Source organism: Macrosteles quadrilineatus, unplaced genomic scaffold (assembly GCF_028750875.1).
Source record: "Macrosteles quadrilineatus isolate MER2022 unplaced genomic scaffold, UCM_ALF_1.0 Scaffold_2__2_contigs__length_208266976, whole genome shotgun sequence".
Lineage (NCBI taxonomy): Eukaryota > Metazoa > Arthropoda > Insecta > Hemiptera > Cicadellidae > Macrosteles > Macrosteles quadrilineatus.
The window spans coordinates 61,912,073-61,926,696 of NW_026542595.1; the positions used below are offsets into that span (position 1 = coordinate 61,912,073).

At 36.2% G+C, this 14,624-nt stretch overlaps 1 protein-coding gene across 3 annotated transcripts in view; it reads left to right on the forward strand.

The window, feature by feature from the left end:
* The first annotated feature begins 7,268 nt into the window (after nucleotides 1-7,268).
* The window catches only part of LOC128987850 (histone PARylation factor 1-like), a 45,757-nt gene continuing 38,401 nt past the window's right edge, over nucleotides 7,269-14,624 (forward strand). The window contains exons 1-2 of one of the 3 annotated variants that reach the window (XM_054408900.1): nucleotides 8,349-8,484; nucleotides 8,781-8,911. In XM_054408900.1, coding sequence (XP_054264875.1) covers nucleotides 8,783-8,911 — 129 coding nt within the window. In that variant the 5' untranslated portion in view covers nucleotides 8,349-8,484; nucleotides 8,781-8,782. Of the gene's footprint in view, nucleotides 7,312-8,348; nucleotides 8,485-8,522; nucleotides 8,912-14,624 lie in introns of those variants that run through there. The other 2 variants (XM_054408902.1, XM_054408899.1) reach the window with 2 other exon arrangements.

A 14,624-nucleotide genomic window follows, 5' to 3' on the forward strand; every position in this document is an offset into this window, starting at 1 on the left:
TGACAATCTGGGTTGGCAAGCACCCGTCAGACTGAAAGCATGCATGTCAACAACCATCTGGTTCGGTGGCAGTAAAAGCCATGCCAGAACCGTGTAATGTGAAAGCTCTCAAACTCTTATAAGTAAACTCTAGGCTAAATTACTAGGAAACCGATCGGCAAGAAGTTTTCACCAAAACAATATTAAACTTAAGTCTAGCTTAAGTTATAGCTTTTATAACACCAACCAAAACTCTGGGTCTGTTGGACCGTATTTGAAAATAATGGACCCGCTTAAAAAGTGTCAACTACACTGTTAGGATAAACAAAACTACATAGGCCTACTAAGTACTCATGTGTGTTAGCCTAGTTAGGGCCTAGTCTATGGCAACTTATGCCTATAAGACTTTAGACCAAACCAGTGCCTAGTAGAATTAGGCCTAGGCTAGGCAATATGATTACATATAAGGAATATGCCTAATTAATTAGTCCTATAATGACCAGAACCATTGAGTAACATAACTTAGAGAGTAAACGAGTAAAGCCGTGGAATCCTATGCACGGATGGAGACGAGACAATAGATTTAAGTACAAAACAAATTAAATGTCTTAATCTTAAAGTTTAAGTTTAAACTTGGGAACACATGCATTCCGATCGTCAAGTAGGCCTACCGGTGATTTAAAAAATAAAATAGATAATATTATACAGTGAAAACCATGCAAAAGTACGCTTTAAAGCAAATCACAATTACACGCTCTCTATCCATATCCACGCGAGGGACGCGACGAGAGGGGACGAGGACCGGAACGGAACACCGGACCGGAGGACGAGACACGACACGAGACGAGAGACGACGAAGAGACATTCCTGTTTTAGCGAATTTCCCATAAGAGCCTTATTATGCGCGGCCACTCGAGTGGCACGCGACCGCGACTGCTAAAAGGCCACTTTTAGCGGGCCATGTTATCATATGGAGCTTATTAAGCGACGCGACTGTGGTGGCGAGGAACGCGACAGTCGCCGCGACTGGCCACTCCAGTCGCGCACCCTCACTACTAGTCGCGAGCCCACGCGACTGTCGCACCACCAGCGGGCCATGTTATCATATGCTGTTTATTACGCGAAGCCACAGTCGCGGGCTCCGATTTTTATAATTTTGGTCTTAAATTAAAGGTATTCACGAACAGATTTGCCACCAAGCATCGGAAGTACGTGAAGCACGCTACTGAATCACGAACCAACAATAATAATTATTATTTTAACACTTATCTGCAATTAATGATACGTAACTCCATTTTTAGTTATTCTACATGTCTTAGACTTAAAATGGGACTACCCCTCAAAATAAAGGCTTTCATTTGAGATGCCAACACCATTTGTTCAAGATACTGTCTGTATTACTCAATTATTACCACTATTGTGAATACTATGTTGACCCGGGCAACGCCGAGTTTTACTGCTATAATATTGTATTAGTATTATGATTAAATCAAGTCAAAACCATTATAATATTTAATTTAAGGTAAGTGCTTGCCTCTCCTTAGCTGAAATAAAATTATTCATTTTCTTATGCGATACGGATAAGTCGCCTTACGGAAAAGAACGTCTCCCGGAAACAACCAAAACACATCTTGTCGTCATATCTGAAATCATCATATAAACACTGAAAAATGCCCCTGAGGTCTTACTTTTAGTAACGGATTGACTCCCAATACTTTAGTTTCGTCTTCGTTTACGACGCTTAAGTAAAAGTAAAATAAATAGTTCAGCTTATTTACTTATTCACTCTGAGAAACTACATGTATGTCTGTAAAAAATTCAGTCAGTCGCGTGGCCTCGCCACACCTGTCGCTACCCCAAGCCACACCTGTGGCTACCCCAAGCGACTGGCAGTCGCGGTCGCGCGCGACTCGAGTGGCCGCGCATAATAAGGCTCTAAGGAAAGGGTTTTTTTTTCTTAAATAGGGCTAAGCTATACCGCTATAAGCTATTACCATAGTACTCATGGTAAGACCTGGACGCGGTACCGATTTTTTTTCGTTTTGTGGTCCCTAGAGGCCAAAAACACCATCCGTTCTAATTAATATATATATATATGTGTGTGTGTGTGTGTCCGTTAGCAGGATAACTCGAGCAAATATGATCCGATTTTGATGAAATTTGGTACAAACGTGTAAACCCACGTTTATTCGAACGAGTTCGCGATCGAGCGTGATCGGACCATGGGAACGGGGGTTTACGGGGGGTTTTATGGGGTAAAAATAGATTTTCCCATTTTTGACCCAAAAACATAAAATTTAGCAATTTCTTTCCAAACCATTTTGTAGAGCTTAAAAAAAACAAATAATTTAGTATATTGAAGCGCTATTCTGCGCCTAATGGTTATGGAGAAAATTCCAAAAAATTGTAAATTTAAAATTCCCATGTTATTCTTATGGAGAATAAGTAAACTGTTGTAGTTTGCTTGTTTATGAACATATTTTGATCAAATTTGGAAAATGTTTTTATTTCTTAGTAACTATTAACATTTTACAAAAAAAACAAACTGTTTTACCCTCCCTGATGCAGCAAACCTAAGTACTTGTTAAAACTAATTCTATTTAAATCGGGAATAAATGTTATATTTTTAAGTAGACATTTCAGTGTAAATCCAATCAGTCAAATGGAAATTCGCTTAGTCTGCAGGTTTGCTGCGGCGGGGGTATTTACTTTCTCCCCCTATACCATAGTATATGGAGAAAGTACTGTATTGTTTTCGTAAAAATATTCAAGTTTAAGTTTTGAGTGGATATATTCGTTTTGGGTCCCCTGGACCCAAAAAAGTGGTTTTTCGAAGTGATGTCTGTGTGTGTGTGTGTGTGTGTGTGTCTGGGTGTGTCTGGATGTGTACAGAGCTAGAGACTACACCTACACCTGTGGTCCGATTTCGATTAAATTTGGTATGTAGGTTCTAATCCATGGTATCTCCAGGAATTTTTTTCGTTTTTTCGAAATTTTTATTTTTAATGGGGATTTTCCCATAAAAAAACGGAAAATAGGATTTTCTCAAAAATGGCCCAAACGATTTTGATAAAAATTTAGTATGTTGTAGCCCTTTAAATTCTGAATAAAATGGTACAAATCCCATTTCTGTAAAAATTACGGTTCAAAAGTTATGGTGAAATATGTTATTTTCCCATAAAAAAACCCCATAAAATAACGAAAAATAGGATTTTAGATAAAAATCCGGTTTTGATTTAACATAGTATGTTATGGTCCTTACAATTTTGACAGTTTTTTTTTATTTTATTTTTAATTTTTTTTTAATGGGGATTTTCCCATAAAACCCCATAAAATAACGGAAAAATGGGATTTTCCCAAAAATGGCCAGAACGATTTTTATAAAAATGTAGTATGTTATAGTCCTTTATATTCTGAACAACATGGTACAAATCCCATTTCTGTATAAATTACGGTTCAAAAGTTATTGTAAATTTTGTCATTTTTCCATAAAATAACAGAAAAATTGGATTTTCTCAAAAATGGCCCGAACGATTTTGATAAAAATTTAGTATGTTGTAGCCCTTTAAGTTCTGAATAAAATTGTACAAATCCCATTTCCGTACATTTACTCTCACTGCTTACACATGATAAAGGTTGTTGACAAACTTATGGGAGAAAGTATGTGTCAGAATGCTGATACCGTTTATTTATATACTAGCTGTACCCGCGGGCTTCGCCCCGTTTAACTTCATAAGTATTCGCATGGCTCATTCACGTCCTGGTTGAAGTTCGTTCGCTACGCTCACTCACCTTTAGGTTGGAGCTCGTTCGCTACGCTAACTCGCCTCCAGGTTGAAGTTCGTTCGCTACGCTCACTCACCTTTAGGTTGGAGCTCGTTCGCTACGCTAACTCGCCTCCAGGTTGAAGTTCGTTCGCTACGCTCACTCACCTTTTGGTTGGAAATTAGCTGTTGTCATAAATAAAAAAAAAATAGTGCTGCACCCTGTTGGTAATCCTTGTAACTTTTATGCTATTGAACATCATAGAACAGAACCAACAACTTGTTTAATTGAAACAGCTGTTAAGATTCATTAATTACTTTTAAATATGAAAAATCATAAGATTAATATGGGGAACTACAGAGCCACTGGGGCGGAGCCCGAAAGGGTTTTTGAGATAAGAATATGCTTTAATGTTAATCGGGAATGTGAGCTATCATCATGCCAAATTTCAGCCCAATCCGTCCAGTAGTGTGCGTGATTGAGCAACACACACACACACAAACATACACACAAACATACACACAAACTCACAAACTTTCAGAGATTTATAATATTAGTAAGATCTTATTTGCTCGAAAGCAGACTTATTTTATATGCAGCCTCGTCGTGCACTAATTTATTTTACGACTAGCTGTGTGCCCGTTCTACGTACGGGAATCTTGGAGCAAGTTGAAACCTTCTTATAATATAAGAATTCAGAACAGGAGTTGGTTTATAAAACTTAGTACCGTACCTATGAATTTCTCCAGATATGCTGGCAAAACTATTACTGTATAGAAATACAAGACCTTCGCAAATACAATATATCTGACAGTTTCAAGCAAAAACGAATGCTTCGCAATTAAATGTCACCCGATCGTGTTAGTCCATATTTTAAATCTAATGATAAAAGGATTTGCTTTATAGATCTATGAGGCATAGCCCTGAGGTAGGCCTGTTTTAATTGAGTTACGTTTCACACTGGTTAAAAGTAGTTAAAATACTACCTCCTCTACCTCACTACCGCACACTTTATTCGGGTTGAAAATTTCATTAACAAAGGTGCTCTGGTCTTTTCCACGAAACACTGAGAAATAAGGACATTAATGCGTTACCAACGGACATAACACACGAATACATAATTGAATTAGGGGATTTGCTACGCTTTGGCCAAAGCAAATTAAAAAAAAATAATTATTTGAAAGTTTTGATAGTGTCATCAAATTTTATGATAACCGTATTTAGGCCTAATCAATCTGTAAACTTGGTGTCAATCCGTTGGCAAATGTATAAATATTGGCCTCTAGCTAATAAACTGAAAGGACTACCATACGACCATATGCAAATAGCATGGCAACAATATTCCACCAGTTCAAATTAATTAAGGTTAACAGACATTAAAAACAAAACAATAAGATGGAAATTAGAATCTCTTTTAAAGGGGTCGCTTTTAATGGGTTTCCCGTTGGAATAAATAAATAAAGCTGTGTTAATGTCCATAGTAGGTCTATCTAAATTATTAAAGTGAAATTTGCAATGAAAAAAGCTCATACGAGTATACAGTTAACTATATTGATAGTCATAGCCGTTGTGGTTATATTACAGTATTCATATTTTACCAAATTGAGGAATAATTTAGTTACATATTTATAGTATTTATTATTTATAACCTTTTTAACCGCGACGTGCGCTCAAGGTCAGGTAGCTTCAGTGCTGTCGACAGCATGGTTTCGCGCTAGATCCCACATGCCACCTTCAATTCGCCCATGCGGCAACCCCGATACACAGCTGTATTGGCTCGGAAAGCTCTACATCAATGAGATAATTAATATTTTAACTGGAGTCACTCTCTGGTTAAACTAAACATATAAGAAAAACGTGCCATATTTTCTAAAAAAAGGCCGACATATTCCTTAGACACAGCTGTTAATTAATAGCCCATACAGCTAATGGCAACTGAGGGACCGACAGTTTATAGTGGAATCCGAACCATATTTTTGCTTTGGTACATACGAATCGGTCTAATTTTCAGGATAGTACTGCGGATATAGTCGTAGTACTCACTCGTGCGGACATGAATCCACACCAGGGAGTATGGCATCAACAGTGTATGCCTATAAATATCCACAATTCGTAACCTCCTAGTAGCGTTAGTAATGTCAATGTACTGTGGGATTATACACTGAGACAGTTTCACCATAGATAAAACATACTCGGTTTCACCATAGACTAACCAACACAAGTAGACTTCTCATCCCATTGTAAATTTTGAAGCACGTTTTTCGTGTCTAGTTCATGTACGTGACACAAAGGCGCTAGTGTCGATGAAACTTTGTTTCCATTATTTTAGGGTTAATTTCTTGATTTGTGCTTTACTGTTTGGTTAAATAACTAGGGGACAAGTTATTGTTTATGATTAGATCGTATTATTTGGTTAAACGAGGTTTTAAATGGCTGTAATAACGGGAAACAAATTGTAAACAAAACACGACCTCTACATAAACCGTACATGAACTAACAATAAAATTGTCTTCAGCTGTTCCATAAGGATGAGAAATCTACCATAGACTAACCAACACAACCAACACAAGTAGACTTCTTATCCCATTGTAAATTTTGAAGCACGTTTTTCGTGTCTAGTTCATGTACTTGACACAAAGGCGCTAGTGTCGATGAAACTTTGTTTCCATTATTTTAGGGTTAATTTCTTGATTTGTGCTTTACTGTTTGGTTATATAACTAGGGGACAAGTTATTGTTTATGATTAGATCGTATTATTTGGTTAAACGAGGTTTTAAATGGCTGTAATAACGGGAAACAAATTGTAAACAAATTACGACCTCTACATAAACCGTACATGAACTAACAATAAAATTGTCTTCAGCTGTTCCATAAGGATGAGAAATCTACTAAGGGAGTATGTTTTATCTTGAATCTACTAAGGGAGTATGTTTTATGGTTTCACTGTGACATTCCACCGAGTAATATTGCTTCTTGTACATAGTACCGCTTCATCTACCATCGTAAAATTAGTCTATGGTAAAATCTAAAGGCTGTGGCTTGTAAGAAAATTTTGACGTTTTGGTTTTGGGTTTCATAGAGGATACGCGTCCGGTAACCGGACGTGGATAAGGCGTACGGCAATGACGTCATGGGGTTGCGGGAGCCTGGAACGCCTTTACCACAACAATACAATGACCAGCCATCGGTGTTCGTGGTGTAGTGGATAAGATGCTCGGCTGATATGCAAGAGGTCCAGGGTTCGAATCCCATTGATGACTTTAACTTTTTGTCGAAGAGTTTGCATTGAATACCATTTATTCTTAACTGTACATCTTTTATTAGAATTTTTGGCATTTATAATTTTTTTTATAGAGAAAGAATTTCACCTTAATTCGATTTTTTCACTATCAGCAAGTTTGGTTGGTTAGGTTAGGTTATGACAGTAATTGCCGGACGTCTAATCCACGTCCGGTTACCGGACGCGTATCCTCTGCCTTTGGGTTTACTCTCTCTATGTAGCAGACGATGTTTTGGTCAGTTCAATTCACTTCAGTTTCAGTTAAAAAGTGAGGTTATGGTTATCAGGTGAGTTTTGCAGATAAAATTTAGTTACTTAATTAAAAAGTTTAAATTTGTTGATCAAATTGAAAAGTAACAATAACTCACTATATTACACCACAGAAAAAATGTTTAGATTGTCTAAGTAACTTAAGAAAGACACATTATTATTTCACAATATCGTCTCATTATTTGGCGGGAATTAGTGATGGGAGAATCGAATACTTTAAAGAATCGAATACAGTGAATTCGTAGCCTCCCCTGTATTCGAATACTTTTACGAATACTTGTATTCGAAAACCTTTGAGTATGCAAAGCATGGAAAATGAGTGTGTAATTCGTTTTTCATAATGCAACCGTTCTTTTGGCCACTGTTTTTTCGTTTTATAGTAATTAATTCATTAATATAATTTATTCAATGTAATTTAAAATTATATGATTTTTAAAAGGTACATTTATTTTGACTTATAATTATTTCATGGTCAGATACAGTCTTATTAATGTATTATTTTCTATAATATTAACTAATTAATATCTTTAATAATATGTCTTATTCATTTGTATGGATAATTTACATCAGATATGCATGTAATTTTGCCATGTAACTATATAAATCGGTTATAGCTATAATAAATTCTATTCAATTGCCCTCTACCAGTAGGAACCTAATATTTTAAATATCCAATATATTCTAAATGTTAACGATTAATAATAATCTTATGTAAATTATAGGGCTAATGGTAAAATTATAACGAATAGATGAAAACAAATGCTGCAGTAAAAACATTAAATACTCTTACGAATGCTGATATTCAAAAGGGAATTCAGTAGTTGAAAAAGTGTTGAATACATTTTTGAATCCCCCGAATTCGCTTTCTAGATTCAAGAAATCCTGCAAAATCTGAGGTCAAGAGTAATCACAAAAAAGTATTCGTACGAATCTGAAGTATTCGAATCTACGAATACTCGGGCTGTATTCGAATACTATTCGATTCTGTATTCGATTCTCCCATCACTAGCGGGAATCCGTTTTGACCGTTTTACCACACAGTCGGAGTCGCCACTCAATAACAAAACGGAATAAATTGTGATGATTTGATGAAGTTCTTATTAATGGACAAACCTCAGAGAACACACAGTACATGGAATGGATAATTCTCAGACCACCTTTTAGGCAATGAGGAAAAACAATGTTTTAGTGTTTGTAAAACCTTTATTATTTGTTTATAATATTAAAATTAAATGCTTATGTTTAACCTAGTTTGGTCAAGTCAAGATTGAATAAGATTATTGACCTATTATCGCTAAACTGTGAGTTTAGTTGCTTTTAGTAATGTTTTTACTGTTCCTTTTTTATTAACAGGCCTATTGATACATTTAATGAAGTCATGTATTAACTAACAACCGTTAAGTTTTTAGTCTTATTCCCTGGGCTTTGAGAGTTCCTGTCTACATTAAAGAATATAATATTAAAACCAAAAGATTATTTTTTATAGTTATGGCAGAAAGCAATCAAGTGGAAGACTATAATATTGACCCGAGAATTCCTTGTAAATATGGAAGTAGTTGTTATAGAAGAAATAAATCACATTTAGACAAGTTTAAGCATCCCCCTGGAATTTGTGAGGTAAGTTTTGCTTTTTGTGAAATTGGTAGGTGTATGGCTCTGGCTGGGGAGTGGGATTTTTTGGACACAGTACATGTAAAGGGCCAACCCCCAATAATCGGGGGTAGGCCTATACATGGGTTTGTACTGCCTTGCCGACAAAATAGGAGAAAATCTTTGTCAAAAAATCCCACTCCCCAAAGCCGTTCACAAAACTTGATGGGTTTGGACCGCTTTCTCTTAGGCCCCATCCTAGCTGGACGGCAAGAGCGACACGACCTACGGTTGCTGCTGTCGGCGACAACAGCGACATTGACTGAGGCAGCTGTGGTAGATGCTTTACAAGCGCGGCCCCGCTCTCGCTGCTCAGCTAGGACACTCCCATTACTTACCAAGTGTTTGTGTTTGTATCTGTCGGCCGCGTTGCTCTTACCGCCCAGCTAGGACGGGGCCTTAAAGACATTTAAATTGACTTAGTATAATTTCCACTGGTATAGACACACCCCCACTGCAGCAAACCTGCAGAGTACAGACCAAGCAAATTTATATTTGATTATATTTTCACTACAATATCTCCTTAAAAATGTCAGATTTATTCCCTATTTAAATCAATCAAATCAAATCATTTACTGTCCATATACAATGCAGAGGCAAAAGTCATCAGTGTCAAAATAAAAGTCATCAAAAGTCAGTTTTGAATGGCCTAGTAAAATAAAAAAGAATATAATTTCATATATATATATTTTTTGGCTGCACTTTACTTGACGTCCTACACTCATTCGAATGAAAATATCGATCGATAAATCGATTAATCGATTGCTTCATTCGATATATTGTTTGGTTAGTTAGGTAAGGTTAACCTAACCTAACTAACCAAACGATATATCGAATTAAACAATCGAATGAAAATATCGAATCGAAAAAAACAATCGAATGAGTGTAGGACGTCAAGTAAAGTGCAGCCTTTTTTTTATATAAAAAACAATAAGAATTACCTCTTAGTGCACATACCTGGGATCAACTTAGATCATTTAAAATGTAAATTTTTCCAAATTGTTATGCTGAATCGGGATTTAAATCTGAAATTTTTGAGGAATACAGTCTTTTTTTAACTAGCCAATTCTTCAAAGCAATTTTGAATTTACAGTAGAACCCCTCATATCCGGCCACCACGGGACCAAGCCCCTGGCCGGATAGCGATTTGGCCGGATAAACCAACCAACTATGAAAATGAAAATAATTCATACCTAATAATATTTAATCAATACATGCTGTCAAAAGTATCATTTAAGTCTATTCTAGGATTATTTTTAGAAGAATTAACATGTTTGTACAAATAAAAAAAAAATATTTATTTGAAGGTTAAAGTTGTAAAGGAATGAACATACGAGTATTAAGATTTCAGGTAACAAAAACTATCAAATAATGGAAGTAAAAATTACAATAAATTGGCAATGAAGATTTTTAGGACCTAAATAGTAAATACATTTCTACTCAACTTTCTTATCTATTTTGTGAAATAAATACATAAGATTAATTTCCCAATCCCCATTTGTAATTAATCAACCAACTGTTTAGAGGTTAGGCTTAGCTCAACTGAGTTTAGTGGCACAGTAAAATGTAGGCCTATCTAAACAAACAGATAAATAGTTCAGATAAATAGTTTAGCTCAGACAAGTCGCAAAGACTAGTGCTTGCATCTAAACGTCTGTAAGCTTTCAGAAAAACATTTTGATATTGGCTTCCTGGAAGTGGCCGGATAAACAGAGGACCGGTAAAACCAAGGCCGGATATCAGGGGTTCTACTGTAGTGCCTTCTAATTCCTTTATATTGTTTGGTAGGTGGTTGAAATAAATTGACCCCATCACAAAAGGACTTCGGCCAGTTCTGTTGAAATTCCTCCTCACACGGTGAAAATCATCCTTACGTCTTGTGTCGTACCTGTGGATTCGACAATTTTTACTTGTGTGCTTTACATCATTTTTCACAAGCATAATTAGTTGATAAATGTATAGTCCATACAAAGTGAGGAGATTTAAGTTAACAAAAATATCTTTACAAGACCTTTTGTACTATACTTTGGCTCAGTCTGATTGCTCTTTTCTGGAGAACAGTGGCGTTACAGATTTTTTCGGGCCCCCCTGCAAACTTATTTTTTGGGCCCCCTCTCATGAGTTATTTTTAGACCACCGATACAACATAATTAAACGCCCTTCCCCCTTCCCCCAAGAGTTATTTTTTGATCAACAATACAATGGCCAAACAGATTCATCATAAATACGCTGTAGTAAATATATTATGGGTTATGTTCCATAAAAAGGCGTGTTAAGTATTTCAGTCATGGTTTGATGATAAAGTTACATCATTATCAATATCAGTATTTGTGAAAAGTTTTGAAATAAAATAAAAATTTACCCTATTTTTCATCTGTATCCGAATGTTTCGTATCAAGGAGGTGTTATATTTAATTTACATAGAGGATACGCGTCCGGTAACCGGGCGTGGATAAGGCGTACGGCAATGACGTCATGGGGTTGCGGGAGCCTGGAACGCCTTTACCACAACAATACAATGATCAGCCATCAGTGGTCGTGGTGTAGTGGATAAGGTGCTCGGCTGATATGCAAGAGGTCCAGGGTTCGAATCCCATTGGTTAACTTTATCTTTTTGTTGAAGATTTTGCACTGAATACCATTTATTCTTAACTGTACATCTTTTATTAGAATTTTTGGCATTTATAATTTTTTTATAGAGAAAGAATTTTATCCTAGTTCGATTTTTTCATTATCAGCAAGTTTGGTTGGTTAGGTTAGGTTATGACAGTAAGTGCCAGACGTCTAATCCACGTCTGGTTACCGGACGTGTATCCTCTGCCTTTAATTTATTACACATGTTATCAATTATTAGTTCGGGTAGTTTTTATCGGTGGTTATAATTAGGCTAACTCATACACTCAAAGTTGGTTAATTTAGAAGATTGACGTACTTTTATCAAAGGCTAAAACTTTGTCTTGTGTATGGATTTCTTGCATTGACCTTGCAAACATAGGCTATGTCTTTAGTATTGATTAATTTTGAGGTAAAATAAGATATAGTCTAACAAACAAATCCAATAGAGTTGCAATAATTGTATTTTTCATCATACTATGATGTTTTTAGCTGTTTTACATACGTTAATAAATTGGTGGCTGAAAGTTACGTTTTGCTGGCCATGCCAGCTGCACCGTCATTTGGGGACCGAGCAGGTTTTTACATCCCTAGGGCTGCAAAATCAGCTGCCCTCCTACTTTCTTAAAACATGAATTCATATTAAATACACAATCAGTATCCATAGCATTGCAATAGAAATGTTTTATTGTCACCGATGCCTAGCAACTATTTATTATTATTTTTGCTGATTCCTCTAATTATTACTAATTACAAATTATATACTCAAATTATTACTACTCAAATTATGATATAGTGTGGTGAAAAAAAAACCGTACCACGGACCGAAATGGTTTTGCAGCTCTCGATCGTTTTAAGTTCTCGACTTCGTCTCGAACTTAAAAACTATCTTGCGCCCGCAAGACCTCATTTTTTTGGCCCTAGGTATGAAATAAACTATTACCTAAATACAAATAATATTAGGGTAAAACTAAAATTGTTGGCAGACATAAGCAGTGTACAAAAGTAAAATCAAAGACCCATGTTATAAAACGTTAAAAATGTTTGTGATGAAACGAAGCAGTTTGTGATGATTCAGGCGGTGGATGACTTAGGATATCTGAATACCTACCGCTCACCCCATTGCGAGTCTGCTCGTGGCGTGCCTCAGGGGTCAGTCCTCGGTCCGGTGTTGTTCCTTGTCTTTGTGAATGATCTTCCATCAATTTTAAATTCTGGAAACATTTGTCTGTTTGCTGATGACACGTCGCTCTCGGTTTCTGATCAAAATTTCGATGAACTCGAAATAAAGGCCGTTTTGCAAGCGAGCACCATGATGCAGTGGTTTGAGGACAACTCATTGAGTCTAAATGCCAGAAAAACTGAATTTGTAAATTTTTCTATAAGTTCAGCTGGGAAAAACAAAAACAATTTCCTTTTGAATGATGTTGAGCTCGAGGCAACTGATCAGGTTAAGTTCTTGGGATTGGTGCTCGATAGAAACCTGCGCTTTCATTCCCATATTGACACTGTGTGTAGGAGGATTTCTTCGGGAATCTTTCTTCTCCGCCAACTTTCTAAGTTTGCAAAATGTGATGTTCTAATTACAGCATATTATGGAGTGATTTTCCCGCACCTGATATACGCAGTGCCGGTGTGAGTGTGGGAAAACGTCTTTCCTTTTCCGACTCCAGAAGAGGGCAGTTAGGGCAGTCTTTGGATTGAAAAGAAGAACATCTTGCAGGCAATACTTTATTTCATCACAAATTTTAACATTTCCCTCAATATACATTTTGGAAACTTTGATTCTCATTAAAAAAAACTTACACCAATACCAATCTTCACTTACACATTCCTATTCACTACGTAACAATTCTCATCTTAAATTTCCATTTCATTCAACTACATTTTTCAAAAGACACTTTAATTACAATGGCATTAAACTTTTTAATCTCCTCCCTCCCTCCCTTCAGCTGGAGTCGAACTTGAACAGCTTTAAAAAGCAAATAAAAAAAATACTCTTGGTCAAGGGTTACTACAGTGTTCGAGATTGTGTCGCTGATGGGTTTAGTTAGTTAGTTTTTTGTTGTTGTAAGAAGTAATTGGTATTGTTTTATTGAAGCAACATTGTCTATTGTTGATTTTAATTTTAGTTCTATTAATTGACATGACAAATGCAAATTTTGTATTTGTTATTTTGGTTCAATAAATGAGTTATGAGTTATGTTACCTAAGTTCCTTTTCACTGAATAGGCCTAACAAAATTAAACGACGACAACATAATATTCATAACATTAATGTCATTACTGGTTTAATACAATTATTAAATGATTGATAATACATTTCAATAAGAATGAACTCCAATTTTTCGGCCCCACTCGTCTCACGGGCCTCTCTTCTCGCGGGTATCCGCTAGCCGTTTCGCGGGCCACTCGGTCCCTGGGCCTCCCCGCATTGCGGGCCCTGCGGGGCCGTTCAATTACGCCACTGCTGGAGAACAAAAATTGTATGCAAATTACAGTTGGGAGAACTTCCCCAGAAAATAAGGCCATAAGACAAGACAGGAAATATGACACCAAAATAAATGCTTTTTAACGTATCTGTATCTAAATAAAAAGTATTCTTTTGAGGAGGCTGATTCCACCCTAAAGTCTTGACCTTACATGAGATAGGCCTATATGATTCTTAAAAGTTAAGGTCTGATCTATATATATACTTACAGCACTCTTTACTTTCAAAGATCACATCATCCCTAACGAAATCTATCAGAGGAATGCCTGTACTACTTAATCCGAAAACTACAATTTCTGTCTTATCACGGTTGACTTTGAAATTAATATTTTCAAAATATGAGCTAGCTTTATGTACAAAATCGGCCATGCCCTGCTTGAGTTCATCAAAAGACTGAGCCCAGCATACACCTGACATTTTGTTAGCATACATACTAATTTCAACATTATTGATAGCAGGAAAACTACTAACTTAAATATTATACAGATGAGGGCCCAAAATGGACCCTTGTGGGACTCCTGAAACAATATGTTTGTGTTCTGACATGACATTGTCCATTTAGATAAACATACGTTTA